The following is a 26,522-nucleotide window of genomic DNA, read 5'->3' as shown; positions in this document are numbered from 1 at the left end:
ATACATTCTGATTGGCTGAGAGCAGCAAGGTGGAAAAGATGTACAGAGTAACGGACCAGGAGACGATGGAGCATCAGTGTGAGGACTGTGTGAACGCTGGAGCTTCAGTTCATCAGATGAGGAATCTGCTGTATGTTTGATGATGATCCTGTGTGTTTATCACACAGTAATGAAACAGAAAGTCCGGCTCGATTCAGCTTCGTTACTGAGAATCAGATCAATGTTTTATAGCTCAGAAAATAAAATAGAATAAAAGCAGCTCTTGCTGTAAATCTCCTGTTCACAATAAACTGAAACATTGATGTGTTTCCTCACAGGATCGTGATCTACATCATGTATAACAATGCACCCTGTGGGGGGGTGGGTGGGGGTTTGTGTATTTTGTATATCGTGTGCCTTTTCATGCTGAAATCTCTCTCTCTCTCTCTCTCTCTCTCTCTCTCTCTCTCTCTCTCTCTCTCTCACACACACACACACACACACACACACACATTCAGCACGTTTGTTCTTTTTTATGCTCTAATGTTTTCTCACATTACACCTTTTAATTTGATTTGAACCCAATGTTTATGCTTTCTGGTGTGTTTACTGTATTCTTACAGACTGTAGATGATGAGACCAGGTCCTGAAACTGTAATATATGAAGTATTATCTGAAGGAGCTCTTGGACTGAACTGTACTGCTAATAAAACTAACATGGTAAAAACTCTCCCAGTTTGTCGTCTCTGCGTTTAGGTTTTGGAGGTGCTCAGAAATTAATTTCCTGTCCTGATGTTTCTGGGTTGAAGTCAAGGGAAGTGGTCAGAGAGACCATCAGGGCTTCACCACGGAACAAGACCTTGAGGATGTGAGCAAAGAAACCTGGGAAGAGCCCTCAGTGTACCACAACTATATCTGTTATATAACTATACTAGTATCACTGAGTATGTCCAGGAGATACAAGAACAGATGAACCATGTGACTGCAGCAACACAAGCAGCTCAACCCCAGGAGTTCCAGCCTGGCAAACAAGTGCTCCTGCTCCTGGTCTTGGTCTTGCTCTTGTCAGTCACCTGCAAGTTCCTGGGCTGCTACCTTTAGACTTTGTAATGACTTCCTGATGCTCAACAAGGTTTTGGATTACCTGGAGGAGTGACTAGGGAAGACCTGCTGTATCTCCACCTTGGACCTCACACCAGATCGAAATCCTCAAGAGAAGCAAAAACGAAAGTTTACCAATGTCCCACAACAAAGTGACACGTAGGTGGTATTTTGGGGTCGGTTTGGTTCTAAAGAAGATTCAGGTCTGTCTCTCTCAGACCTAACCTGGAAAGGCCAGTGGGATCAGGTACAGACGTCTGAGGAAGCAGAGCAGGTGGTTGTCCATTCAAAAATCTTTTATTATCATTTCAGCCATTTAGAGCTGCTACAGTACACAACCACCTGGAGAACATCCTCCAAAAACATGGTGCTACACAAAACCTAGGACCAGAGAAGACCTGCAGAAGGACATGAAGATGAACTGGTTTATCATTTCCAGTTAATCAGATTTCCTCAGAATATGATGTCACATTTTTTTGTCAGAATGTTGAAGTAAGATTACAAACATTCTTATTTCACTCGCACTCTGTCTGGTGTCACAGAACATCTCTGTTCATCAGTGTGACATGCTGCTGGGTTTAAAACCACCATCTGAGGTCATCAGACCTCCTGAAACTGAATAAACTTGCTTTGTTCAGTGTGTTTGCACTCAGATCTGAATTTATATCTAATGGTTTAGTTTGTGTTCTTGAAGGATTTTAATCAGGAACGTCTCGCTCTTTTCAGCACAGTTACTGTTAAGGGGACGCAAGCTTGTGCAGTAAACATCAGTAATTGTGGTGCATCAAACACTTCTGAAGTATGATTTTAACCTAAACCCAAAGGAACTGGGAACTTTCCACACGTCTGCCATGACTTCTGTTGAATCCAGGTTTCTGCTCGACCTGTCAGGAGACCTTTCACAGATCTCTCGCTGGATTCAGGGATTATTACACATCTAAATATAACTAACAGCTTGCAGACTCAGAGCAGCTCCTGAGCTCAGGTCCGAGTCTCTTACCTTCTAATTTACAGATTAAAGAAAAGGCAACAAAAACTAAATTTGCTCTGAAAATGGATTTTCATTAAATATCGTAATGTTTTACTATTTGTTTGTTTGTTTACTGATTATTAACATTTTAATGGCAGTTTAAAGTTTTTCTTTTGTGTTTCATGACTTAATATATAATGTACCTAAGATTCATTAGAGATTCATATTATTATTATTACAATTATTATTATTATTATTATTATTATTATTATTATTATTATTATTATTATTATTATTTATGTATTCTGTTCAATATACAACTTGATAATGAACTTGTTCTGGTCGTAGAAGAAGATTTTTTGGTGCTCAGTGACTTCTTGCCCTTCATTAGTCAGACAAGTCCAGGCTGCTGTGCGGTGAAGCTTCTTCTTCTCCTGTCCTCCTCTGGGAAATGAGCTGAGGAGCTCTTCAGAAGTTCAGATCAGATCAAAGCTGGTATGTGTGAAGCTCATATTCCCATAAACCTTCTTTAAACCCTGAACCCTGAGAGATTTGGGAGAGGTCTGTGGTGAGGTTAAAGGTTGAGGTTAGTTTAAACCCTCAGACTGCAGTAACGTTCATCCGGTTGCAACATTTAGATAGCGGCTGGGTGTCTGGTGGAGGCGCGATGGAGCTCGCAGCTCTGGTACTCTGTGGATCAGAGAGAGATGGAGATATGCTCAGCTATGAACAGCACCCTCTGCAGGGCTTTGTGGGCAGTGCAGTTTCCATACAACACTGAGGTGCAGGAGTCAAGAGACTGTCTATAAGACCAGTATAGAAGGTTCTCAGGGTCAGTGTGGAGATCATTAACAGTGTCTCAGTACATATGTGCATGTGTTATGTCCTCTTCTCACAGATCTTTAATAGATTCATCAACCCAGTAGAACACTTTGGTCTGATAGAGTGACTAAGAGAGGGGTTTGTATCAGGACCTTTCTTAATTAGATGGTTTATAACGGTGGAGAAATCACCTTAAACCTATAGAGATAATCACGACAGCATCTCTTCATGAAGGCTTGTACAAAACACACCATGGGAATAAAATCAAGTCAGAAACACTGAGAGAACAAATCTTGCTCAAATAAATGACAGTCAAGTGTAAAAATTACTAAAACTTATTAATAATTCATTAATTATTTGTAAGGTTTTATTTCCACATCTTTTTTGATGAACTTAAAAATATGAAACAATTAACACTCACTCACTCACTTTCTACCGCTTATCCGAATTACCTCGGGTCACGGGGAGCCTGTGCCTATCCCAGGCGTCATCAGGCATCAAGGCAGGATACACCCTGGACAGAGTGCCAACCCATCGCAGGGCACACACACTCTCATTCACTCACACACAGTACGGACAATCTTCCAGAGATGCCAATCAACCTACCATGCATGTCTTTGGACCGGGGGAGGAAACCGGAGTACCCGGAGGAAACCCCCGAGTCACGGGGAGAACATGCAAACTCCGCACACACAAGGCGGAGGCGGGAATCGAACCCCGACCCTGGAGGTGTGAGGCGAACGTGCTACCCACTAAGCCACCGTGACCCCTACAATTAACACAAATAATAAAAATAATAATAATAAATAAGATGATGATGTTTATACTTTTTTCTTTTCTATTTTGTGGAAAAAATAAATCAATACATAAACACAATTAAACTAATCAAAAATCACTGAAATAAACAAGCATCTCAGCACACAAGCACCATCTAGAAGAAATAATCACACATACAGAAAAACACACACACTTCTTCCGCTAACACCATTCATCACAATATACACGAAATCTGCGTCATTGGTTCCATCTGCTTTTATTTATTTATTTAATCAAGCCTTTTCTGGTTTAATCTGATGAATATCACGTGCAAGTTACATTATAGTTTATACTAGTTTCTGTGTTAATAACAATGCTGTGGTGTCACTTCTGTCACCGACAGTTTGCTATAAATCTGTAGTCATGTTCCTAATGCTGAGTTGATGTGGTATTCCTGCTAGAGAGCAAATGCTAAACATCTAAATGCAGGAAGTCTTTTCTCTGTACATGTTGTGGTGGAGAGAGGGACAGAGTTCAGTGTTACAGACTACAGTGATGACATTCGCAGATCTGTTGCCTGCTTTAATTCCCAGCCCAGAAATACTGTGGCAGTACTGTGATGGGACTTGCAGTGACTGTTTTCAGTAAACTCCATATGGCAGATGGGATGGTTATTAAATCAGATACAGAGAGAAAAGAACGTCTCTAGGTTACGACCGTAACCCTAGTTCCCTGAGGAACGAGAAGCTGCGTCGAAACGCTATGGGAACGCCCTCTGCGTGACCGCGCTCTGAACCACGTGTGTAATCTGACCAATAGGCTTTGGAACGTGACATCATCGGCGGGTGACGTCGCGTAAACAGGAAGCTACAAATGGCTGCGAGATGGACAAGACGCTAGCTCCTGTGAGAGAAGGTAAGCGCCGCAGGGATGCAGGGAGTGTGGCACGGAGACGCAGCGTCTCGTTCCTCAGGGAACTAGGGTTACGGTCGTAACCTAGAGACGTTCCCTTTCGGAACTCGAGCTGCGTCGAAACGCTATGGGAACAAGTGTCCAATCATGCCACACTGACCAGACCCTGCTTAGAGAGTGAGGGCCTCGGCACCTGCACGTAGGATAGAGGAGCCTGGGGTGGCTCTGAGGTCAAGGACATAGAACCCGACAAAGGTCAGCGGGGTGGACCAACCCGCAGCGTCACAGATGTCTTGGAGTGCCACTCCAGCGGACCAGGCCGTAGAGGCCGCCACACTCCGGGTGGAGTGAGCTTGGACCCCGAACGGTGCGGGGAAGCCAGAGGGCTTGGGAGCCGACAATCGCATCCACTACCCATCTGCTCAACGTCTGCACAGCGGCCAGGAAACCCTTCCTGTTAGGGCAGTAGCAGACGAGCAGCTGCACCGATTCTCTCCATGGACTCGTCCTGCGGAGGTAAGTGACCAGTGCTTGCACTGGACACAGTCGGTTCTGTCGCTCCTGTTCGGGGGCTGTAAATGGAGGAAGCTCTGGATCGGAGAAGGGTCTCTCCTATCTCGGTAGAGAGACCAGCCACTATGAACTGTGCCCCCTCAGGGGCCACAGCCACAGCCTCCACAGCTCTGGGTGGGGGTGCACCAGGGTTCTGCCCGCCTGTGAGAGGAGATCCCTCCTGGGAGGAATTTCCCACGGAGGGCCCTAGAGTAGGGACACCAGATCCGCAAACCATGGCTTGCTCAGCCATCGAGGTGCTACAAGGAGGAGACGAACTCCATCCCGGCGAACTCTCTCCAGAATTCCAGGGAGCAGTGCAATCGGAGGAAAGGCGTACAGGCGTAGCCTCGGCCACGACTGCACCATGGCATCCAGACCTAACGGGGCTGGGTGCGAGAGAGAGAACCAGAGGGGACAGTGCGAGGTTTCCCGGGTCGCAAACAGATCCACCTGGGCTCTGTAGAACCTCCGCCATCTGAACTCCACCACCTCGGGGTGGAGACGCCATTCCCCAGGCCTCGGCCCCTGCCTCGACAGGGCATCTGCTCTGACATTCAACCGTCCTGGGATATAAATGGCCCTCAAAGAGAGGAGTCTGTCCTGAGACCACAAGAGTACCGCTCGTGCTAACTTGTACAAAGGGCAAGATCGGAGGCCCCCTTGGTGGTTGATGTAGGAGACCACCGCAGTATTGTTCGTGCGGACCAATACATGGCGATCTCTCAGGTCCGGGAGGAAGTGTTTTAACCCCAAAAACACCGCCATCATCTCCAGGCAATTTATGTGCCAAGAGAGACGTGGGCTGCTCCACAGACCTTGGGCGAAGTGGCCTCTCATGACTGCACCCCACCCCGTGAAGGAGGCGTCCGTCGTTAGCGTCACGCGGCGACATGGAGCCCCCAACACGGGGCCTTGGGACAGAAACTTTCGGTCTTTCCAAACATTCAAGGCTCGAAGGGCACGCCACGAGACCTTGATGGAACGATATGGGTTTCCCCTAAGAGAAAACCCCCTGCCCCGGAGCCACCACTGGAGGGGCCTCATGTGCAGGAGGCCGAGCGGGATTACGCTGGACGCCACAGCCATAAGCCCTAGCAGCCTCTGGAACCGCTTCACAGTGAGTTGCTGGCCTTCCCGCACTCTCCTGACTGAGGTGAGGATGACTTCGACCCGAGCAGGTGACAACCGTGCCTGCATCTGGGCCGAGTCCCAGATCACGCCCAAAAAGGTGGTTCTCTGTGCTGAAGAGAGCACGCTTTTGCTGGCGTTTAGCCGAAACCCAAGCACCTTCATGCAGACGAGGACGACATCTCGATGACGCAATGCCTGGCACTCCGACTGAGCCAGAATCAACCAGTCATCGAGGTAGTTTAAAATGCGGATGCTCTGGAGCCGCAGCGGGGTCAGTGCTGCGTCGACGCATTTCGTGAAGGTGCGGGGCGAGAGTGCTAGGCCGAACGGGAGGACCCGATATTGGTAAGCTTCGCCCCCGAAAGCAAACCTCAGGAACCTCCTGTGTGCAGGATGGATGGAAACGTGAATGTACGCGTCTTCCAGATCTATTGTGACGAACCAGTCCCCTGACCTGATCTGAGCCACGACCTCCCTGAGGGTGAGCATCCTGAACCTGAGCCTCCTGAGAGAGCGGTTCAAGGAGCGTAGATCTAGAATGGGACGCAACCCGCCATCCTTCTTCGGAACGACGTAGTACGGGCTGTAAAAGCCTGACTCTCGAACCGAGGGGGGGACCACCTCGATGGCTCCTTTCCTCAGGAGTGTGTGCACTTCTTGTTCCAGGACCAGAGCCTGCTCACATCCCGTTGAAACGGGGAAGAGAGGACGCGAACTGAATCGTGTAGCCGTCCTCTACTGTCCGCAAGACCCACCGGGAGACTCCTGGCAGCTCCTCCCAAGCTGTCAGAAAGTTCCTCAGGGGAACCAGCCCCTCAGGGCTGGCCTCTGACCCACTCAGAGCAGCTGGGGCCAAGCCCTGCAACCGATGGCACCTTGCGAGAGGCGGCGGACCCTCCCCCTCCACAACGAACCTTTGGGTGGAAAGGTGGGGAGCGAACCGCTGGAGGGAAGCCCCGCCCTGAAGCACATCTTGTGGCAGGGCAGACAGACCGGCCTCCATGACCCGAACGGCCGGAGCCACGTACTGCGGCCGTTGAGACCTCCTGAGAGGCGGCGGGCCTCCCCCATCCGTACAGAGACTTTGGGTGGAAGTGGAGGGAGGTGCCCGCTGGAGGGGGGCCGTGCTCTGAACCATAGATCATCAGGATCTACGCACCACTGCCCGTTTGTCGGAGGCTCCTGCTCCTTCCTGGGCCTAGAGACCTTAGAGAGATCGGGTGGCCACGCTCTGTCTCTGGGCTTCGCGGTGCCCGGAAGGACCAGGCTGGGGCTGCCGCCGAACAGCCCCACGAGATCGCCGAGGGAGATACTGCTGAAACGCAGCCGACTGCTTCTTTGACTCCTGGACCTTGTGTACGACTGCCGTCACAGCGGCGCCAAACAGTCCAGGAGGAGCCATCTGTGCGTCCAGTAGCACAGCTCGATCCTTGTCCGGGAGGTCGGACAAGGTGAGCCACAGATGCCTTTCTGTGACCACCAGGGCCACCATGGACCGCCCAACGGCCCGCGCCGTGTGCTTCGTGGCCCGAAGAGCCAAGTCGGCAGTGCGACGCAACTCCTCAATATCAGCGGTCCCGGAGCTAAGTCCCTCATCCAAATCACGTAGCAGGTCAGCCTGGTATGCCTGCAACACACCCATGGTGTGGAGGCAGCCCGCGGCCTGACCTGCTGCCACGTAAGCCTTCCCTACTAAGGCTGATGTAGCACGTAGCGGCTTAGTAGGGAAAACCGGAGCCTTTAGCGATGATGCTATGTTAGGGGAGAGATAGCTAGCCAGCGTCTCTTCCACACGTGGCATTGCCCCGTAGCCGCACGCCTTAGCCCCAACCACATTTGCGTAAAGCGAGGAGTGACTAGGAGAAGTGCGCGTAGAGCACGGGGTTTTCCAGGATCTGGACACCTCGGCGTGCAGATCGGGAAAAAAATGGCAGGCTCCAACGCCGAGGAAGTGACACAGGGCGCAGGAAACGCTCATCCAGCTTACTGGGTGTGCGCTGCTTCTGCTGCTCCACCGGCCAATCTAAATCCAGCTACGGCTCGTGTCACGACCTCGAGGAGCTCCTCATACAGCACAGGCTGTGAGGAGCCCACGGGCTTGCTAGCATCCATCAGCTCTCCTTCCTCGGAGGGAGAGACATATAATGCCGCGCTGCTCGCACCGGGAGAAGAAGCAGCCATCGGGCCTGCTTCTCCGCTAGAGCCGGAGCTCGATTCAGCAGACGAGGCTGAAGAGGACTCATCCGCCTCCAATCCCGCTGCTGAATCGACCTGCGAGCCCCACGAGCACCGGCGCCGCTTTGCCTCGGCAAGAGCGGGACCGGAGCCACGAGGGAGAGCGCTCTTCTCGAAGAGTGCTCTCCGGGAGCGAAGCATGCGCATAGCCATGCGGCTGCAATGCGAGCAATCGACTCCCTCGAGAGCCGATTGTGCATGCTCCATTCCCAAGCAAACAACGCATCGATCGTGCGAATCCTTCCCGGTAATAAAACGGGGACACAGAAAAACACACTTTCAGAATTTCTGTCTGCTAGCCATCACTCGATCAGAAAAACACAGTATCAGAAAACAGCGCTTACCTGAACGAAAAGAAGCTAGCGTCTTGTCCATCTCACAGCCATTTGTAGCTTCCTGTTTACGCGACGTCACCCGCCGATGACGTCACGTTCCAAAGCCTATTGGTCAGATTACACACGTGGTTCAGAGCGCGGTCACGCAGAGGGCGTTCCCATAGCGTTTCGATGCAGCTCGAGTTCGGAAAGGGAACTAAAGGATCTAATGAATGAAAACAACCTGATAGACGTGTGGAGAGAGAGAAATGTAGGAAGGAAAGAAGAGATATAGTGAAAAACGTACAGGACAACGATTGCCTTTATTTTATGTACAAGAAATGTAGAAAACTTTACAGACAAAATCAGATATAAGGAAACAAGTTTGAGTATCATGAGTTTTTACTTTTTAAGACTGGAATAATGTAGAAAGGGGACAAAGTGTATGGATTCTAAATACAGAAAGTTTAAAGAAAAAACACTATGATATTAAGATTAGAGAAATTATAGAAAAAGGAAAAAGAAATTAAATGAATGAGGAAGATAATGTTAGATTTCTAATTACATATTGTAGAATGGGAGAAAGAAATAAAGAAAGAAAGAAAGAAAGAAAGAAAGAAAGAAAGAAAGAAAGAAAGAAAGAAAAGAGAAATAACAAGTAAAAGAACATTTTAAAAAATTAGAGAATGAATTGGCCAAAGAGAACAAAAATATAAAAAAGGAAGGAGAAAGAACTCAAGGGGTCAAAATGAAGAAATAAAGCAAAATATATGGTGGAAAGAATTTAAAGAAGAAATAAGTTAAATTATATAACAAGATGCAACTCAGATAAACAATGTCCTGAGGAAATTAAGAAATTGAAATATAGAAAAATAGATCACAAAAAAGAAGATTCCTTTAATGTTTAAAGGAATTTTAATAAAGATTGTAAAAGTGTTTGGTGAAAAGGGTTTGAAAAGAAGAGACTTTTAAAGGAAACTAAATAAATCAAGATCACAACAGTGAGTCAATCATCTGTGGAGAAACAAATTTGAGATCCAATTAAAGAGGTAAGAATGAGATAAAGAGGTAAAGAATAAAGAGGTAAGAATAATGTATAAACATCTGTAACACATGGATGTGTATTTGTGTAATCAGTGTGATGATATGATGATATCTCTGTGTTGTGTGTAGATGCTGAAGGATTTGACTTTGTTAGATGTTAAAAGGGGGCACGGTGGCTTAGTGGTTAGTACGTCAGCCTCATACCTCCAGGGTCGGGGGTTCGATTCCTGCCTCCGCCTTGTGTGTGTAGAGTTTGCATGTTCTCCCCGTGCCTCTGGGGTTTCCTCCGGGTACTCCGGTTTCCTCCCCGGTCCAAAGACATGCATGGTAGGTTGATTAGCATCTCTGGAAGATTGTCCGTACTGTGTGTGAGTGAATGAGAGTGTGTGTGTGCCCTGCGATGGGTTGGCACTCTGTCCAGGGTGTATCCCGCCTTGATGCCTGATGACGCCTGGGATAGGCACTCGTGACACGAGGTAGTTCGGATAAGCGGTAGAAAATGAGTGAGAGAATATGTTAAAGTGTGAAGTTGTAGCTGAGAGGATAAAAGATTGTGATCAGTCACAGTTATTTTTATGGATCTTCTACATCTGAATATGAATGATTCAGCTCCCAAACTGCTGGAAACTGCCACCATAACTGCTTTATCCTGGAAAAAGTTCTGAGGAGAGACTCCTGTCATACACCAGACCTGGTGAGTGTCTTCTTCTTAATGCTGAAAAACACAAGAGGACAGAATTACAGACACATTTAAACACATTACTTATGAACAACAGAAGCATAAATACACACATTAGATGTGACATTTTACAGCACACAGTGAATATTACACAATATCATACAGTAAAGAGACAGTAAGTCAGTAACTCACTGTAGTGTCTCCAGTTTACAGTGTGGATCCTTCAGTAGATCAGAGAGCAGCTTCACTCCTGATTCTCCTGGTTTATTATCGTACAGATTCAGTTCTCTCAGGTGTGATGAGGAGTTTGACCTCAGAGCTGAAGCCAGAGCAGCACAACCTTCATCTGTAATACTGCAGAGCTGCATCCTGCAAGAAAGAAAATCTTCTCACACTTAACACACTCAGGTTTTGTATTGAAAACATGAACTACACAAAATCTTTATATACAGTACATTTACTCTCCATCTCACACACACAACAATGACAATATATCAGATCACTACAATTACAGTTACCACAGAGGAGAACTGGATGTTGTAGTGTTTATTAAAACTCTGTGTGTGTGTGTGTGTGTGTGTGTGTGTGTGTGTGTGTGTGTGTGTGTGTGTGTGTGTGTGTGTGTGTGTGCGTGTGTGTGTGTACCTCAGTATCTCCAGTGTACAGTGTGGATCCTTCAGTCCATCAGAGAGCAGCTCCACTCCTGAATCCTGCAGTTTATTGTCACTCAGGTCTAGTTCTCTCAGACTGGAGGAGTTTGAGCTGAGAACTGAGGACAGAACTCTACAGCTTTCCTCTGTCAGATTACACCCACGCAGACTGGAAGAGAAATGATGAAGTGTTTGATTTATTTGTCTGATAGTGAATTGAGGTGTTTCCATCAGTGAGAAATAAAGTTTCTACCTGAACAAAAGGTTCTAATATCAAGATAAAAATATAACATGAACATCTGTGTATAAACTTGGACTGCTCTTGGACAGATCCATGTGTCTCAGCTCATATGCGACAATGTATTTAACTTTCTGAAAGAAGATAATTGTAACGAGGGCAGGCGGAGACGGAGGTCACTGGTGGATAGCCAGACCCACTGACCGGGTTGTGTCTTTTGTCTGCGAGTGGCTCTCTGTAGCTGCCGGTGTGCTACGCTCCATGTCTCCTCGTTTCGGGCGAAATCAATCGTTGACGGCAGGCAATTCGGAGGGCATGCCGGACCACGGGAACAGAGGAGGCTGGAAGCCCAGGATGCACTGGAACGGGGTCAGGCTGGTGGCAGGCTTGATGAGGGAGTTTTGTGCGTACTCGGCCCACAGTAAGTATTTGCTCCAGTCGGCTTGATTGTTCTGACAATATGAGCGTAGAAAGTGGATAAGTTCTTGGTTCAGCCGTTCCATCTGCCCATTGGCTTGAGGGTGAGACTGATGTTGAGCTGTTTGAAGAACGCTGACCAGACGCGCGAGGTGAACTGGGGACATCGATCAGACACTATGTCTTCAGGCAGACCATAGAAACGGAAGACAAAATTACACAGTGCCTCAGCGGTTTCAAATGCCGCGGGGAGCTTTGGCAGGGGAATTAGACAGCAAGCTTTGGAGAATCGGTTGATTACTGTGAGGATAACCATGCAGTTGTTTGAGAGGGGGAGATCAGTCATGAAGTCAACTGCGATGTGTGACCAGGGACATTGTGGTGTGGGTAATGGCAGCAGTAAGCCCGGTGAGAAGGCTTAGAGGTGCTGCAGACAGCGCAGGCCCGGAAAAATTCTTGTACGTCCGTGGAGAGAGACGGCCACCAAAACTGGTTCTGGGCTAGGCACGTGGTGCCTGCGATGCCGGGATGGCCGGAGCTGGGAGTGGAGTGCAGGAGCTCCTGAAGGTTTGTGCGCCGATTCTCTGGCATGTAGATTTTTGATGGTGGACATTCTGTAGGCGGTGGCGTTTGTGCATTGGCCTGGGTGATTTCTGTTATAATATCCCACTGTATGGGTGCGAGAATGTGGGTCTCTGAGATGATGGGCTCGGGAGGTGTGTCCGGGCCGACCTCCCGGAACATTCAGGACAGGGCTTCGGCTTTGGCGTTGTTGGTTCCAGGTCTGTAGGTCACTGTGAATCAAAAGCGGGTGAAGATCCATGGCATCTGGCCAGGTACCAACTACTTTCAAGAGAGCAAGGGTTATTCCTATCCTAAAGAAACCTGCTCTGGATCCATCAGACATCAGTAACTACAGACTGGTATCACTTCTCTCATTTCTTTCAAAAATTCTTGAACGCATTGTCTATAATCAACTGTCTGTCTATCTCTCACAGAACAACCTACAAGACCCCAACCAGTCTGGCTTTAATGCAGCTCACTCTACAGAGAAAACCCTTTTGGATATCTCTGAGAAGCTACATGCTGCTAGATCAGACAAACTGTCATCCTCCTTGACCTTTCAGCAGCGTTTGATACGGTCAACCACAAGACTCTCTTATCCACCCTCAAGAGTCTTGGGATTTGTGGATCAGTTTGGGAATGGTTTGCTTCCTACCTGGAAGGACGCTCATATCAGGTAACATGGAGGGGAGTGACATCTGCTCCACGCAGTCTCTCCACTGGCATCCCACAGGGCTCAGTACTTGGTCCTCTTCTTTTCTCTCTGTATACTCACTCTCTTGGTGAAGTTATTTTATCACATGGGTTCCCTTACCACTGCTATGCTGATGATACACAACTTATCTTCTCTTTCCCACCCTCAGATGCCACAGCTTCTGACCGGATCTCAGCATGTCTGCTCATCAGTTAAAGCTCAATCCTAGCAAAACTGAACTGCTGTTCATCCCAGGTGATTCATCCCCAGGTCATGATCTTGCTATATCCTTGCACAACGATCGAATCTCCCCTTCAGCCACAGCTCACAACCTTGGGGTAACCATGGACAATCAACTGTCCTTTTCCTCTCATGTTGCTAATGTGATTTGCTCATGTCAGATTCTTCTCTACAACATTCGAAGGATTCGGCCATTTTTGTCCATACAGACTGCTCAGGTACTTGTTCAGTCTCTTGTCATTTCTAGACTGGATTACTGTAATGCACTACTATGGTACTATAGGTCTACCTATGAACGCAATCTGTCCTCTGCAAATGATCAAAAATGCAGCTGCCCGGCTTGTTTTCAACCCTCCAAACCCTCCACTGGCTTCCGGTAGCTGTACGCATCATATTCAAAACACTGATGCAGGCCTACAAAGCCAAAAATGGACCAGCTCCCTCTTACCTCAAAGCCCTCATCATTCCTCGCACTGCACCCCGCAACCTCCGATCTACAAGCACTGCTTGACTGGTTCCACCATCTCTCAGGGTTAGAGGCAAGTATACTACAAGACTCTTCTCTGTTCTGACACCAAGGTGGTGGAATGAACTTCCCCTAGAGGTCTGGACAGCTGAGTCACTGGCTATTTTCAAGCTGCGGTTGAAGACCTACTTATTCAACACTTCAACTAGCACTTCTTTTCTTATCTTTTGCAAAAAAAAAAACCAACCTTTGACACTTTTTCATTGTAACTTTGAACAAATGTTTTAAACTCATGGTATCTATTCAATGTTAGAGATTTAAGCACTTATGTACGTCGCTTTGGATAAGGACGTCTGCCAAATGCTGTAAATGTAAATGTAAATGTGAAGAACATGGCCAACCTCACCTGAAGTGGGTTAATACGTTTAGCGGCACAGAGATATTCCAGATTTCTATGATCGGTCAGGACAGTGAACGGATGTTGGGCACCCTCTAGCCAGTGTCGCCATTCTTTGAAGGCCGCTTTCATGGCTAATAACTCGTGGTCCCCCACGTCATAGTTATGCTCTGTCGGGGATAGTTTGCGCGAGAAGTACGTGCACAGGAACATTTTGTTGGCAGGGCCATGGCATTGTGATAGCATGGCTCCAATTCCCGTGTTAGAGGTGTTGTCGGAACTCAGAGCCGGTCTCCAAGTCGACACATCACAGGGTGATCTCTTCTCTTAGGCCTTTAGTTAAATTTCACTGTTAACTCTATAATTACTACAAAAATACTGAGAAAACTCCTCAGACCTGGATGAGAATGAGCAAACTTCTTTATTATGGTCAATCAGCCAACAAATTATAATTTGCCAAATTCAAAGTAACAAATTGCCAAATTCAAAGTATCAAATTGCCAAATTAAAAGTATCAAATTGCCAAATTAAAAGTAACAAATTGCCAAATTAAAGGTAACAAATGTGTCACGAAGTGACACGGTGAGACAAAGGCGAATGAGGATCCAAATGCAGTTTAAAGGTTTTTACTAAACAAAACACAAACAAACAGGCAGGCAACGCGGAACAAACAGGAAACGGGAACATGGACATGCACACACCAACAACGACCAACAACATTGAAGTGAACAGACAGAGTATATATGGTGAACGAGAACCAATCACAAAACAGAGACAGACAAGGACTAAGACAAAACACCTGGGGAAGAGAATGAATGTAATTAGTGTCCATGGTAACAGATAGGTGGGCGGGGTCAACAATTAACATCAGGGAGAGACGGCAGACAGAAACAAGGGGAAAACACAGACAGACACATTACAGAGCCCCCCCCCTACGAGCGGCTTCCAGACGCTCCCAAGTCCACAAAACCCAGTTCAGGCGGGTGGAGCGAAGGCGCAACCAGGGTGGGAGGGCGGGTCGGGTTCGTGTAGTGGTGGCGCCCGAGCCGGAGGCCGGGGCGGCGCCGGCCGAGCCGGAGGCCGGGGCGGTGCCGGAGGCAGAGCCAGAGACCAGAGCAGGACCGGAGACCAGGGTGGTGCTGGAGGCGGAGCCAGAGACCAGAGCAGGACCGGGGACCAGGGCGGTGCTGGAGGCGGAGCCAGAGACCAGAGCAGGACCGGAGACCAGGGTGGTGCTGGAGGCGGAGCCAGAGACCAGAGCAGGACCGGAGACCAGGGTGGTGCTGGAGGCGGAGCCAGAGACCGGAACGGAGTTGGCAGCCAGGGTGGTGCTTTGGGCCTATGAACAGGGACAGGAGGTAGAAGGGCTGGCAAGTCCAGCGAAGCAAAACACAGGAAAACAGAAACATGCATAGGTTCAGGCCAGGCAGAGAGTTCAGGTAGCTTGGGTGTCATGATGTCGACCGCGTTCTCTGACTCAGTCATTTCGGTCGACCCGGCTGAGTCGGCTGGTTCCGTCAGCTCGGCCGGTTGCATCGACCCGGTCAGTTCCGTCGACCCGGTCGGTTCGGCAGGTTCCGTCGACCCGGTCGGTTCGGCAGGTTCCGTCGACCCGGTCGGTTCGGCAGGTTCCATCGACCCGGTCGGTTCCGTCGACCCGGTCGGTTCGGCAGGTTCCATCGACCCGGTCGGTTCCGTCGACCCGGTCGGTTCGGCAGGTTCCGTCGACCCGGTCGGTTCCGTCGACCCGGTCGGTTCGGCAGGTTCCGTCGACCCGGTCGGTTCGGCAGGTTCCATCGACCCGGTCGGTTCCGTCGACCCGGTCGGTTCGGCAGGTTCCATCGACCCGGTCGGTTCCGTCGACCCGGTCGGTTCGGCAGGTTCCGTCGACCCGGTCGGTTCCGTCGACCCGGTCGGTTCGGCAGGTTCCGTCGACCCGGTCGGTTCGGCAGGTTCCGTCGACCCGGTCGGTTCCGTCGACCCGGTCGGTTCGGCAGGTTCCGTTGACCCGGTCGGTTCGGCAGGTTCCGTCGACCCGGTCGGTCCAGCTGGCGGCTTAGGGATGCCGGCCGCCCGAGCCGACCTCATCGGGGTATCCGCCAGTTTGGAGGCCAGCCGGTTAGCACGGACCTCAGCCGAGCTCGCTGGTACGGTAGCCATGGGAACTGGCTCAATCACGGGTGTGCACGGGACTGGTCTGGGCGGAGGAACTGTGGAGCATTCGGGCGTCCGTGGCTGATTCCACTCTGTGGCCCACGGACCCCGATGCTTGCTGCCCCCCCCAAAAAAATACTTACGGCCGGCTTCCGTCTCTACACTGCTCATGCTCAGCGTGGACCCGTCCAGGAGCAACGCCAAGTTGACGAACTCTGAGAATGTTTTTATCTCTCGAGTAGACGGCATCAGATACCGCAGGATGTCCTTTAGTCCGTACTTAAAAATGTCCTTGAGAGAAAATGTCCTGCTTCTAATAACCCTTTAATAGTTGGCCCTATCCCTTCTTCCGCTTCTTTGGATAATTGATACTGTCTCCGATAAAGTAATAGTACATTGGGTCTAACCTGTATTTTTGCTAATCCTGCTGACTTAACTAGTCCTACATCTGTTACATGTTTAGTCCACAGTTACTCTGGGACTTGACTTAGTGCTTCGTCTACTTCTTTCTCTGTTAACTCTTCCTTATCTGCCATCTGTGGCATCTGTATCTCTACTTCTACTCTTACTAGAATTTATGTTTGTTCACTGACTTACTAACATGGTTGTGTATGATTACATGATAACATGATTGTCCCCTAATCTATCCTTAAAATCTCTATCTTCTGACATATGTACTCTATGGTCTTTAGTCATGTTACTCACTACCCTTTCTGCCTCTTTTATCTTAGGCCCTAAATCTTTGGATTCAAAAACCTCGCCCGATCATCAGGGAGATGTGGGAGACTGCATCTCCAACTTGATACCATTCTTGAATCTGTTCAGGGAGTTCAGCATATGTAGCTACTCCTTGCTGTCCAATTATCATGCTGTGCGTTCTGATGTGATATTTTCTTCCTTCTAGTCGTTCTTATCATTATGATGCATATTCTTCATCTTTTCCCCCTTCATCATATTTCAGGGTACAATGCCATGGTCCTCTAGCTTCACCGCAATCTGGTCGTATGTAGTTTAGCCATAGTTTCCATACCGAGTATTCTTGCCATATTTTTTGATGTATCTTTGTCCTTGACTTCCATCCAATATACTTTGTCCAGTTCTGTCATTTCCTTTTCTTGGCTTACTACTAGGTATTGTCGAGCTAACATTTCTGGGAGTGTTATCCACACTCCTGATGGCCCACAGTGTATTTTGGCTCTTAATGTGCAGAGCACATCTCCCCCAAGTAGATTGGTTGGAGTGTCTGGGAAATATAGTAAATATTTTTTTCCAATGCTTGCAAGTATTGCTCCTGTGTCACTCAGGAATGGGGCCTGTACTTCATTTCCAATTCCCACCATAATTGTTGGTTCTTGTGCAGGATGCAGTGAGGTGGTACACTGCACCAGCTCCACCTCTGGCTTCTCTGGACCTCTTCACAGTCCTCCTGGTGCTGGGCCCAATGGGCTCCCTCCTAGCGGTGCTGGGGCTTGTCCTTGAAATCCTGGGCCTGGGCATTGGCCTGCCCAATTTCCAGCTCCTTGTGGTTTTGCTGCGAGTGCATGCTGCATTCCTGACTGCCCTGCTCCTTGTTGAAACATTGGAGCAGGCATCTGTGTCTGTCCTTGGTTTCCCATGTGCACAGCACAATCTTTGTCATATCCATCTTCCCAGGAAAAGCATCACACAAAAAGCCTTACGCTTCATGTAATTCCATTATGAAGTCAGAGTACGTGGCATTTCTCCCATTCTCATGATCTGGGACTCTGGGTGTCTCATGCACAGATTTTCATCCAGCCTTTCATACCTAATCCGCTCCTTCATACTTTGCGTGGGCAGCTTTTCCGCATGCAGAGCATGTTGTATGATGAGGCTCAGCTTTCCCGTGTCCCACGTGATGCATAGGTTTTTCCCCTTGTCAGATATTTCTGGAACCAGTCCATTCATGAACCTGTTTCTCAAGTGTGCCTCGTACGCTGTCACTTCGCCCTCACTCATATCCTGCTGGGGGAATGAGGCCGCTGTGCGCGTTGTGTCCTGTATGTCAGTGAGGAGATGGAGATATTGTGCAACTGTCTCGCTGTGCTCTTGTTCCTCGACCTCAGCCTGGTCCCCATCCGCGCTGTTGAGGTGCATACTCATGGGATAACATTGGGTATTGCATCATGGTTGGAGGCAGTGGCTGTGACTGTGTCATCATCACTTGTGGTACTCCTCCATTTTGAGGTGGCACAGCCTGAGCAGCGGTTGGAACCACCATGACTGCCGCCTGTTTTGAGGCATAGACTTTATCTTCCTTCTTCTTCTTTTCATGGCTTTCTTGTTTATTTCTTGCTAGTTCTCCCAGCTGCGCCTTGTGCAATTGCATTACTAAATCTTCTGCATCCTTCTTTGCCTCTCTCCTCCTCTTTCTGTGTAACTCTGTATGGTGTATTACATTCGCTTCGAAGGTGGCCCATGGCATGGTGTTTAGACCCACCACTGTTTCCAGTTGGTCTTGGACTTCCTCAGGGAGTGCCCTTTTTAACATGAGTTTAAACAGTGTCTCACTTGCGGGTGTCTCATCCCATGCTGCTCCCATCTCCTCTCTCCAGGACTCCTGGAGTTTCAGTATGAACTCAGCAACCCCTTCTTCCAGCTTTATTTTTCCACTTTTCCTGGGTCTGCCTTGGTTGGGTAGGCCGTCCTTAACTGATCCTACAGGTCATTCCTGTATGGGCCGAAGGTTATTCCATCTCCCCTTGGATCATCTGCCTCTCTTCCTAATCCAGCAAGGTGGAGTAGTTCCATCATTTTTGCTTTTCCTATGGTCTGGCATAGGATTGCCTTCAGATCTCCCAGAGCCAAACTTTGTCCGGTTGTTTGTTCCTCAAACTTTGTGATCCACCTTTGTGCTCCTTCACACACACTTGGCAGTCTTTTTACCAATCAAGTCACATCCATAAATGTCCATGGCACATTATGCATTTGCTTTCCTTTAACTATCAGGGGGAGCTGTGTTGCTCTCTGTGCTTCTGTCTCCTCCTCTTTTTCACTGGAGCTCTCACTGTCGGGGGCCACCTGCTGCGTCTCCCTACCTTTGCCTCTTCCCGTCTGGGATTGGGTCTGCATGTGTCTGTTTCTTTGGATGTCGCCCCATTTTTATTTATCTGACTTCTTCCGTGCCTTCCTTATTCTTTGGAGATTTTTGAATTGTTTCTCCGCTCGTTTCTGTTCTTCCTCCAAGTTTTTATATTCAAACTCCAATTCCTCCACCTTCATCTCCAGTCGTGATGCCTGACCTCATAACTCCTCCATCGTCACATCTGCTTTCTGGCTTCGTTCCAGAGCTTCCTTTATTGCTCTTTCCTGCTGTTTCCAGGGGGGTCAGCTGCACTTCTTCCTCCAGTCTCACTCTTACTCCTCTCATATCGTGCAGGGGCTCCACATCAACTGGGGCCGCCCTTGAGCTTATTTCGTCATCACTCACTATTTCCATTGGGGTGAGAGACTTTTGGTTACTCCGTCCTTTTATTCTCTCGCCGGGCATCTCTGTACCTTCCACCAGCTGTTGATGCCGTTGCCGCACCTCCCCTGTCTTTCCATTGGGTAATAAATTCCCATCTGCCTTGGTCTGTTGTTTCTTTTCTTGCTCCTCCTGGACCGCTATGAGGGTCCTTTTTGTCGCACAGTCATTTGGTTTGCTTAGGGACCGCTGGGCTTCGCCGAGGTTCTTATGATGTTCCATGTTCCATCTTCCCGGGCTCTATTGATCCTCTCCTTCCCGGCTGGCAGACATCTTCCATTCGTGGTTTAATGTATTCTCTTGCCCAGGGAGTCGGTGTGCTGTGTCTTTTTAAACCTGGTGGGCGTGTGTATTCAGTCAACCACTCCATATTACGCTCCTCTGCTTGTTGCCTCGATAAGTGGGAGTGACCTTCCTCCCATCGGGCATTAGCTTTCTCCACCTCCCTGTCCCAGTACAGGCGTCGGTATTCATCATCTTCCAGCGCTTCCTCTCTTCCTCCTGTAGCCCCTTCTGGGCATTCTGGGTATTTTCCTTCTTCTCCTCTGCTGCCGCCCTTTACCATGGGAGGGCAGTCCTCTTGCTCTCCCTTGGGACATTCTTTTTCTGCTGACGTCTGCCGGATTACTCCTCTGACTTGCCCTCCTGTAATCTCCAGTTCTATTTCTTGTGTTTCACCTCCTTCTCCCAACTGTATTGATGGATCCCATTGTACTCGGATCTGTAATGTTCGTTATAAGATGGGGGTTGCAGCTGCTCCTCACATTCACCTGAGGGTGGGGCTGTAGCCTACTCTTACTCCTGTTCTTTACTCTGTTCTGCTTTTAGCTTCTTTAACCCTGTAAATGCCACCGTTGCAGAATTACAACACCACCTTGTTTATTTGTCCAGTCACTTGGCCATGAACTCACCCTACCTGCAAATTTATTATTATTTTTTTTCCATGACTGGTTTTGTAAAGATCCGTATAAAATTCCTCAAAAAAGTTTCTGTGTTCATTACAATGTCTAGAACACGTACATATTTAGTTATTTTGGAAAACTAGAGCTTATATCCATGCTGTAATTCTACAAGTTTGGGCCAAAGTGGGAGTCAAAATAGCCTTATGCCTTATGCCTTACATAAAGACACTGCACTTCTTACATCATCCCAAATCGAAATTTAAACTGTAAGATGATTCACTGTAATTCATTTCTAAATGTGCTTTTCTGTTAAATTTATACTTATTTTCAATTAGACCATAATTACAGGGACAGGTGCAAATGGATATGCTGGATAATATGTAGATTTCTCTTTCAGTTAGTCTATTCTTCCAGTTTACTGTAATTGTGGATACACAAACACACTTTGTAGCAAGTGCAATGTTCGCCTGTGCTTTTCAGTAGAAAAGAGCTGTCTTAGGGCCTATCACTGCAACCAATCACAGACCAACCACACCAAAAGTGACAGAACAAAAATCAAAAGCAAAACAGAAACAAAAACTCTCCTAAATATTTTCTTCTCAATACCCATATCAATAAATGCCCATTCATACATCATATTATTATGCACAGTAAGCAATCAACCCTGCAAATGAATGCCTAAATGCTCTGTATATCTGATCAGACAAAGTAAGTACAAATACAGAAATTCTGCTCCTAGCAGAGCCCAACATTGCAATATTACAACATTTTCCTAAAAAACTTACTAAAATGTAAAAAATTTAAACAAAAAAATTTCACCATGCTTTTTACTTCTCCCAGCATTTTATACTTACTCTCATCTTCCTGCATTTTACCTCATCAAACGTGCCTCCTTCAGGCCACTGCAATTCTCCTTTTGTCCGGTCTTGCCATTTTTTCCATGTACTGTACTTCTTAATTTCTTTTTCAGCCATCTTGTGCTTTATTATTACAATTGCAGCTGGAGTAATTAAGTTCTTTTACCTTTCTCCATCATGCACCCTTGTCTCGCCCTTGTGGCACTGTCACGTGGTTCTGTAATTATCGCAGTTGAACGTTTATTCTTTTTCTGGAAAACGTGGTTGTGCAGGATTCCTTCTAGTATAGTTCTCAAGAAAGACAAGGCAGATATCAAGATCAGAGTATAAGTCCAATAAGTATAACTTCAATCAAAATAAAAATTAAATTAAAATTGATTAAAATCAAATCAACTGAACATTCAAGTAATTACATACTCAACCTATTGACCTATTCAATTATTTAACTCACTAATAAATCAAATAAAATCAAATAAACAATCAATCAATCAAGTAATCAATAAATCAAATAAACTACCAGTTAAATCACTTAGATAAATAATCAAAACAAATTGTTAAGTTGTAAAAATTAAATTGTTGTTACATTGTCAAAAAGGAAAAAATACAAATAAAAAATAAAAGTGAAAAAACAAATCAATTAAATTGTTAACTTGTTGGTAATTGTCTCATCTAACGACCCACTTATAACATAATGTAACTCTACACGGTTAGATAATGCTCCAAGTTTTCAGCTTCTAAAACCTCTAACACTCAGAAAAGAGAGAAAGAAAAAACAACAATCTCATTGGAACCAAAACAATCTCTGTGTGTGTGTGTGTTACAAATGTCAAGGTGATTCTAGGCCTTACTGGCACAGAGTTACAGAAGCTAGAATGGAGGGTTTCTTTTACTGAAACAAAAACACTACATTAGGTTTTTATATGTCTTAATGTAATTATAAATCATATTGTAGTTATGTCTAGTCCTGTTATGAATTAAAAACAGATTTGTATGTATGAATATGCATATGTGTGGACCCAGGAAGACTAGCTGATTGCATAGACTTTCAGCTAATGGGATCCATATAAACAAACACAAACAACAAAAAAATAAAATAAAATAAAACAAAGACAAAAAATAAAATAAATAAAATAAAAATAACTTACACCTGGTGTAACACTACTCAAAAAAAAACTTTCCCCAACAAAACAAACAAAACTTATGAAGTCAAAAAGAATGGCCCAAGAATTGTTTAAATTCTTTAACAAAATTAAAATGATTTATTATATGAATGTTTTCCCACTAGGCATTAGTATCTGCTCACAAAAAGAGAAAAGAAAAAACTCAGAAAAGTTCTGTGTGTATGTGTGTGTTTGGGAATTAAGTCATAACATTCACCTTGCCAGATGGCCCTTATCGCTCCTCGTTAAAATCGTCTCCTTATTGGCTAAAGGGACGTCAGGGTCTCGCTCCTTATTACTGGCTGGTCCAACTGCCACACAAATATCTGTTACCGGGTATTGGCTTCTAAGCTTGTCTATCTCTGCTCTATGGGGCATCTATTGGCTCATGTGAGGCTGGACTACAAATATGACACCGAATTTGTAGTTCATCAACTAGGAAGCGAGAGTCGGAAAAAAAATGGACGGGAATAAACTCCGTGTACAGTCTTCGGTCAGAAAAATAACTATTGTAAGGCGAACACAGCAATTTGGATTAAAAGGCTTAGATACTTCTTGGACCCTTGGGGATTTATTAAAAAATATTGAAAACTATGAAGCAAGGTGAATCAGATGAATCAGGTGAATCTTATTTTCACTCAGTGTGTCTCATACAGTTCTCTGCTATAACTGAATGCTTGTGTAACTTAAATAAATGTTATGTTCTGCTTGTGTGACTTAGCGCTTTTTTCCGTTGCAACTCATTTTATAAGATCTTATAAGTGCCATAAAACACTTCACAATTGCTTGTTTATACTTTATCACACATCAAACTGAATCGTCATTCAGTTTGACAATACACAAATACACATGTGCACATAAACAATTCATACACATTACACACCGTACACGTATCATTTATGTATACTTATATGGCGTACACTTATTTATGAATACTCATTTGGCTCTGTCCACTTATCAATGTGTACGTTGCCGTATCCATTTATCATTGTGAATCGCCGTATACTTATGATGATAACGTGCACGTATATAAACACTTATAACACTTATAAATACGGGGTACCCCACCCAGCCCTACCAAGCAGACCTGTCTCGCTGGACAGCGGTATCTAGGGCCAACGCGTTTTCTCCACCTGCCCGTTCAGTCCCGGCTGTGAGTTATATACACACCAGCGGTACGCCACAGGAATTTTCAATCCTTAATACCAAAAATATAAATAAGTAAAAAATGTATACACCAGAATTCACTCATGAGTTTTTTCCTGTCACACACACACACACACACACACACACACACACACACACACACACACACACACACACACACACACACCCCTCACTCTGTCTCTCGCTCGCTCTTTCCGTGTGTGTGTCTCTCACGACAGAATGCACCCATGAGATTTTTGTTCTGTCACACACACACACCTCTCTCTCTGTCTAAGTGTGTGCGTGCCTCTCACAACAGAATCCGCCCATGAGATTTTACCCTGCCACTCACACAGTCACAAATCAAAGCAAAAAACAACTTTATCTATTGCCCTTCTCATCCAGTTATTATACTGATTATACTGTATTTCACCCTTAAGAGTTCTTGACTTCAAGGGCAGCTGTCCGCCTCCCAGGGCCACCCCTCCCTTTTCAGGTCACAGATTCACTACGCGCCAGACTTCGAATATAACAGGCGTCTGCTTACCTTAATATTATGGCCGGCCTCTGTGACCCTTCAGAGAGAGCGGTCCTGGTCCCAGACACAGATCACGCTAGCCCCTTTGAAGTCCCATCTGGGGTGCCATTAGATATGTCGGAACTCAGAGCCGGTCTCCAAGTCGACACATCACAGGGTGATCTCTTCTCTTAGGCCTTTAGTTAAACTTAACTGTTAACTCTATAATTACTACAAAATACTGAGAAAACTCCTCAGACCTGGATGAGAATGAGCAAACTTCTTTATTATGGTCAATCAGCCAACAAATTATAAATTGCCAAATTAGAAGTAACAAATTGCCAAATTCAAAGTAACAAATTGCCAAATTCAAAGTAACAAATGAAAACCCCCAAAAAGAGCATGTCATGCAAAATCAATCAAGAAAAACAAGAACTCTCGCGACGTCCTTGCAAAAATAAAAACCACCCACCTTGACCCGCGGACACGGGCATGTGCCCGCGTGCGCGCGCACGCGCCCCCACACGCACACACACCTTCGCCCCCAAAGAACCAAAAAAACCTCAGATATCTTCTCAATATATACCCTGGCGCTCCTAGGAGCCCAGGTGCCATATCACCTTATTTACCGAAATCATCTCCTATGTTTTCTAAATACACTGACCCAATTTCCCCTTATTTCCCATTACCTTTCACCCACATGCCCATTTATGGATTTTCCTCCCCTTATTTTTCATGACCTCAGACTAAACACCTGGGCCTTCTTCAGTCTGCACAACAAGTTTATGATCACCACATGCCCATATATGGATTTTCCTTCCTTTAGTTATCAGTGCCTAGGTCTGTGGACCACTGTTTTTTTCATTCTACATAACATGTTATTGCTATGGACCAAGGTCTGAGAACCATGGTGTTCTTCATTTTCCATAACAATTTATGAGCTAAGGTCTGGGAACAATGGTATTTTCCCTTCTACATAACAAGTTGTTATTACAAATGTGCTCAGACTGACTAGGCCTGACAGCCCTGAATCTGGTTGCAATAAACGTCTTTGGCCTACAACATCACCTACATATGTCTTATGACAGCAATTGTAATATTTTGCAAGGCCTAATACTTTACTTTGGTTATAGCATTGTAAGGAATAATATTTTAATTATTTCTACTAAGATTTTTTTCCAACACCGTGTTGGTGCTGCCGAGCCTCCGGATCTCCAGATGTAACCGAACAACTGGCCGAGAAGCTTGTGGACGAGGAGTCGATGGTGTGGATGATTTGGTGTATGTTAAAGAAGATGATATTCTGGAGTTTTGGAGTAGAGTACATTTCTGATACAGAAAACCTGGGTTAGGGTTAAGTACCTGGAAAAATCAAGGTAAAATTAGATTCAATCAAACTCAGGATGTGCAACATTGCATTACAGTATTGTATATGGTGTAAATTATTTCTTTATATATAATACACAGAAAATAAAAAACAGCACAGTAGTTTTGCCTCATGTTGAAGTTCTCCCCAATATCTCCTCTGAAACCAGCTCTTGTTCACTGATATCACTAATAATAAATATCTCATAATAATGGTATACATAGTGTATATATATTTTAAATAAAAATAAACTGTGAATTGATTTATTTGCATTATTGTTGAGTGAGTTAAATAAGATTTGAGTGTTTTGTCCACCGAGCAGATTTGAAGTCCAGCAAACCAAACATATCTTTCATTTCTGACAGAAGTCATATTAAAGTTGTTTTTGTCGCAGATTAAAACGTTGGACATGTCCAGCAGCCAGTTTGACTCTTTCCTCTTCGGGAAGCAGCCCATCGCTGACCAGGACCTTTCTGAGCTCGACGATCTGGGACTTGCTGAGCTGAGATCCAAGGATGGGTCTTTGTCTGGGAAAAGTTCTCCCAGGCTGGATGAAGATGACGGCAACTTGGAGCTGTCTGAGTTCTCTTCATTCAACTACTGGAAGGAGCCAATAGCCAGGATCAGCCTGCTGCTGTGAAGCCCTGCTCCCACACACTGGGGTAAACCCTGCTCCCACACACTGGGGTAAACCCCGCTATCACAGACTTGGATAAACCCCGCCCCGTTCTCACAGCCCCTCCCCTGAAACTACACCATCTCCTGATTACAA

At 46.3% G+C, this 26,522-nt stretch overlaps 2 protein-coding genes across 3 annotated transcripts in view; one reads left to right on the top strand and one right to left on the bottom strand.

Moving 5' to 3' along the window:
* Positions 1 to 709, top strand: part of stard3 (StAR-related lipid transfer (START) domain containing 3) — a 17,063-nt gene extending 16,354 nt beyond the window's left edge. For both annotated transcript variants that reach the window (XM_047807820.1, XM_027157369.2), the window contains exon 16: positions 1 to 709. This exon is cut by the window's left edge and continues 1,250 nt beyond it. The gene's annotated coding sequence lies outside the window, so the exon portion shown is untranslated.
* Positions 710 to 10,716: 10,007 nt separating this feature from the next.
* LOC113639175 (NACHT, LRR and PYD domains-containing protein 3-like) overlaps positions 10,717 to 26,522 on the bottom strand; it is a gene marked incomplete at its 3' end in the record, with an annotated part of 29,454 nt that continues 13,648 nt past the window's right edge. The window contains exons 10-11 of the mRNA XM_047808228.1: positions 11,144 to 11,317; positions 10,717 to 10,867 (exon numbers count right to left, since the gene is read on the bottom strand). Of these exons, the coding sequence (XP_047664184.1) occupies positions 10,717 to 10,867; positions 11,144 to 11,317 (325 nt within the window). The remainder of the gene's footprint in view (positions 10,868 to 11,143; positions 11,318 to 26,522) is intronic.

Source organism: Tachysurus fulvidraco, chromosome 24 (genome assembly GCF_022655615.1).
Source record: "Tachysurus fulvidraco isolate hzauxx_2018 chromosome 24, HZAU_PFXX_2.0, whole genome shotgun sequence".
NCBI lineage: Eukaryota > Metazoa > Chordata > Actinopteri > Siluriformes > Bagridae > Tachysurus > Tachysurus fulvidraco.
Note: the sequence above shows the minus strand (reverse complement) of the source record. Positions and strands in the feature narration are given on the sequence as shown.